The sequence below is a fragment of the Theobroma umbraticum genome, unplaced genomic scaffold (assembly GCF_002168275.2).
Source record: "Theobroma umbraticum cultivar Fairchild unplaced genomic scaffold, ASM216827v3 scaffold_95.0, whole genome shotgun sequence".
NCBI classification, from domain to species: Eukaryota; Viridiplantae; Streptophyta; class Magnoliopsida; order Malvales; family Malvaceae; genus Theobroma; species Theobroma umbraticum.
In genome coordinates this window covers 10605825-10610644 of record NW_018397257.1, presented here as the reverse complement: position 1 = coordinate 10610644, position 4820 = coordinate 10605825, and the positions used below count along the sequence as shown (strand labels likewise).

Below are 4820 nucleotides of genomic sequence, written 5' to 3'. Positions count from 1 at the left end.
CCATAGGTCTCACACCAGACCATAAACAACCTTACCTGTAGCGGAGGACCAGCACCTTGCAAAACTTACCAGGTCTCCAACGCACAGGTACATCTGGATGGAAACTCTTGACAGTTCCCATGACCAAAGAGCCTCCAGGACAATCTCCCCCTGCATGCCTTAGAACATGATCAGAACTCTGTTTGAGGCAAGAAATCATAACCCCTTAGCTCCCTAGGATGCATTGCCTCCCGCATTTGACACCACCTCAGCCTCCTCAACACTCCTAAGACCTTGATCCCCCTTATTGCAGAGCACACACATCTAATCCTCATAGATGTTCAGAACATCACTAGGGCGCAGCAACCCATTCTTGGCTAAACTGTTAGCTAACTGGTTATTCTCTCGAAATATATGATTGACTTCCCACTTCCTAATTCCCTTCTTTAACTTCTCAACGTGTAGCATCCACTTCCTGAATCTCCATGGTGCTTTCCATGGTGCATTAATCCATTTCACTGCACTTTGTGAGAAACTCTTTCCTGGTAAATCTCAAGCGTACCCTTCACTCTTGAGTCTTGAAAACGTGAGTAATGCTTAAATTAAGGTCGCGTGGAACAGGGTCAAAGTCAGGAAGAGTGACTCTATGCGTAATTCTAGTTAACTCATGCTTTATTAGGCCAAACTGATCTGTAATTCATTGAAGTTAACTGTCAAATCATTGACTATTATGGTTCATGATGAAGCAGTTCACAGAATTTCTATCAAGCGGTCATTTTTAGAGTTGGCTGAAGGAGCTGTTTGTTTCCCATTTTTCTTTTTTAACAGATGAATCATTGTTAGAGTTGGCTGAAGGTCATAGATGAATGAAAGGGAGACCTCTATTGACGCAACTTGGCCTCAAGCAATGAAATCAACAGACAAAAAGCTTACTTATAAAGTGATAATACATGACAATAGCTTGATTGGAATGCAGGATAACTACTCTCCTAGCTCTCTGTCGTTGTCACAGCGTCTTTCTTTATTTATATTGGACATGTTCAATCAAGGTTGTATGCTCTTGGGAATTTAGATTTAATGCTAATGGATTGAAAAATTTTATGAAAATATTTGCAATTAGAACCATAGATTTTCTCAATACTTTAGAATTAAGTTTTACATTTGTTTGAAATTATCTATGGGTTTAATGGTAAGTCACAATACTCAACTAAGATTACTCCAATTGAAGTGTCAGAACATAATACTCTAGATGTTTGTCCTGCAAGTAAATCAGATTGAGAGTATAGATACATTGTAACGATTTGTGCATTTAACCTAATAGAAGTTTGTTTTATCTATTAACAATTACGTATTGATGTTAACTTATAAAATAAAATTCACGAAATGAATATGAATTGCCAAAGGAATTACAAAGAGTTGTAATTCATTACACCTAAACATCATTTCTAAATTATTCCTAATCCATAGTCTATAAAAAATTGAATATTGATAGAATATTTTTACTCACCCACAGACCCTTCAAGACCCTTAAATCAGCTTTGGTACTAATTGTTGGTCTAATGGCAGCTTATAATACTCAAGCCAGGCTGTTCAAAGTGAAGCAGCACAAGGCAAAAACAAAAAATATATCACTATTAATTTAAAATATTATTAATTGCAAAAACAAAAACTATGTTTCCATGGCTAACATATTACAACAATGATCTTTTCATGGAAAAATAATATTATTTATTTAAGCCCAATTTCAGTTTGGAACTAAGGGCCACAAAAAGCTAACCAGGGGCATGGGCTAACAGCTACCCAAACTAGGTGTAAAAATGGAACATAGAAAGCCCAAGTCCCTCAAGCAAGTGGTCCCATTTGGACCCAAACTAGGTGTAAAAATTGAGCATAGAAAGCCCAAGTACCTCTTGCCAGTGGTCCCGTTTGGACCCGTTCTAGTGGTAATAATTGAAGTAGTAAAACTTTAAAACCAGAAAGCAACAGAAATTTCATTATCTCAAAGTTTTGGGAGTTTTTACATTGACATATGTTCAGACCTCAATGATACAAAAACGAACAAAAAAAAATCCTCAACTTTTCATCTCTTAACATCACATGGATCAATGAAATAATTACTGAAAAGAATGGCCCAAACAATAACAATAAAGAGCTAAAAAATCTTTAGGACATTTCTCCTGGTTGAAGTGAAGTGAACTAAGTGGTGGTGAGTCAAATTATCAACACTTAGGAAGATCTGCTGGTGGAGGCAGCAGCTTTTGATTTGGAAGCTTTCCATCTAACACAATCCAAGCCATCTTCAAACCCCAGCTTGTGTGCACCTCCAGGTGGCAATGCATGAACCATACTCCTGAAATCATGTGGTTGTTTTGGTCATGGTCATCAACTCAAAGCAAGCAAGCAATATGCAGCATTATAAAATTAAAATTTCTTTTTGTTTAATGCATCCTTATTTACCTGGATTGTCTGCTAGAAAACGAATTGCCACCCAACCTCCTGATGGTACAGCAACAGTGTTCCTTTCGATAGGGTCAACGAGGTTGAAGTTTTTGGGGTCCTTATTGGGATCAAAATTCCCAAAACCTTGGCCAACAACAAAGAAATTGAAGCCATGCAAGTGAAGAGGGTGGCTCTCAGCTCCCAGTATGCTTGTGTCTTGCATGATTAGTTCTACGCTAGTGTTAAAAGGAAGCACTACTAGCTTTGTTCCGTTGCTCACCATAGTGTTATTAGGTGGAGTTCCTGTATAGTTAAATGGAATTGTTGGATCACTTGGAAAATCAGTGGTATAAACACCGTTTGATTGACCAAAGAAATGAGCCTGGAGTAATGCTGTGGTTGGCATTGCAAACGACACATTATTCACTGAAGCTGCAAACATGGTTCCATTAGGTCCCTGGCAGGTTTGGTTGTGCTGACATGGGCTAGTTCCAAGACCGATTGTGAAGAAAAACTGCTTATCAACCTTTTGGGGTACATTGGCAGGGAACCGTGCACTAGCTAAGCTACGGAGTTTACTCGCGAAGTTTGTAGCGAAGGAAGTGTCATTCAGAGCAGGTAGAATTGAGTTAAACAAAGGGCGCTCCTTGATGGAGATGCGGGAATGAAAGCCATTGGGCGGTAATTCGTATTCTAAAATGCCAGCAACAGTTGAGTTATCAAAGGTGGCTTGCCCTGTCACATATGGTCTAGCAGTCATGAAAAATGTGGCATTTGGATATCTGGGTTTGGTCTTAAGAAGCACATTTGTGGTCTGGCCAGGGGCGATAAGAATTGTTTCAGTATTAAAAGGTTTAACATAAACAGCATCAGCTTCAACAACCGTAAGAGTATGGTTAGCTATGCTGAAGAAGAGCTCATCGTTGAGAGCTGCATTTATTACTCGGAGAAGGTATGTCTTGCCAAGCTTCACCTTCAGCTTGAATGTATCTATCAAAAGCCAGTAGTTCAGCATTGAATTAAATATCTTTAGGATGCCTGTATGTAATCCATGGTGACGACATCACATTAAAACATTTCAATACCTTTGGCAGAGCAGTTGTATAATGGTCCTGGAAGTCCATTTATGGTGTAAGCATCAGAGACATTTGGGCCTCCACCTGTCTGGAGGGCCTGGTTAATAATTGCCTCAGGGTCGGTATTAAACCACTCTCCTGCAAATTAATTTTATAATGCCTTACGTTTGCAAAAGGAGACATAATGCGGAACTTTTAAAAAAATGTAGATTTCTCAGTCGGCTGATTCATAATTATTTACCAAAGATGACGGAAACTTCCTTGTAGGGCTTGGCAAATGGGTACGGCACCCCATGGTTAGGAAGAATGATCAGCGGACCATATACAGTTGCTCTCAACCATGATACATGAGCATGCCAAAAGAGAGTGCCCCTTTGGCCTGAAATGGTGTAGTTGTACACATAGCTCTGGCCAGTTTGTATGGGGCACTGAGTCACATATGCTGGACCGTCAGCCCATCCGGATCGAAGCTGTCGAATGCCATGCCTATAACATCGAAGAAACCAAAAACAGGTAATTCAGATGATGGCTTTTAATTCTGAGCCATGGACACATCTACTAATGATTCGTACCAATGAATGGATATATTGTTTGGCACGTGGTTGACCACTTTTATCAGAAGCTGATCACCCTCCCTTGCTACAATGCGAGGTCCCGGAAATCGTCCATTTACTGACACAATGCTCTTGGTGTGGCACAGACGGGTAACATTTTGCAACTTGATCTACAAATCACACTCGAACGGAGTTAATGTATATCAGATAAAATATAAAGTCAGTAGGACAATAAATTTCATAATTGCCGTAGTATTAGACTGAATTTATGAGCACCGTCATAGTGACGCATACATCAAACTTGTAATGCCGGGTGATTCCAAGTACAGGCTTAGGATATAGACAGAAGATCATAAATGACGACAGAAATGCCCCCAAAAGTGCTGTTGATGGACGAAATGAAGCACCCATTTTTTTGCCCTTTTCCCTCTATGCTATTCTTCAACCTGTTAAGACAAAACTGGGGAACCTAATGGCAAAGCCTGCAATTGTTATTTGAGTAGGTTGTCATCGAAGCCATCCGAGTAGCATATATATAATGCTGATGGAATGGCGTTTGGTTGATCAGAAGATATAGTTTAACCAGCTTGAAGGTTAGAGTGAAACAAAAAGAAACAAAAATTAAAAAAAAAAAAGAAAAAACAAACAAACTTGAATTCTGCTTCAACAGCTACTTTGAAATGACCAGTTGTCAGAACAAATTTAGAGTGCTGTCAAAGATAATTTCTTTGACCTCCTTTCTTTTCAAGTCAAACTTTGTCTATCTTTCTGA

General features: G+C 39.2%; 1 protein-coding gene across 1 annotated transcript; it reads right to left on the bottom strand.

Annotated features, from left to right (window-relative positions):
- Positions 1–1944: 1944 nt before the first annotated feature.
- On the bottom strand, positions 1945–4595 carry LOC110412205 (laccase-17-like). Its single transcript, XM_021422713.2, has 6 exons — positions 4343–4595; positions 4067–4218; positions 3736–3980; positions 3504–3632; positions 2437–3408; positions 1945–2329 (listed from the first exon to the last, which is right to left on the bottom strand). The coding sequence occupies exons 1-6, from the start codon at positions 4457–4459 to the stop codon at positions 2199–2201; spliced, it is 1746 nt and encodes a 581-aa protein (XP_021278388.1). The 5' UTR covers positions 4460–4595; the 3' UTR covers positions 1945–2198.
- Between the last annotated feature and the right edge of the window lie 225 nt (positions 4596–4820).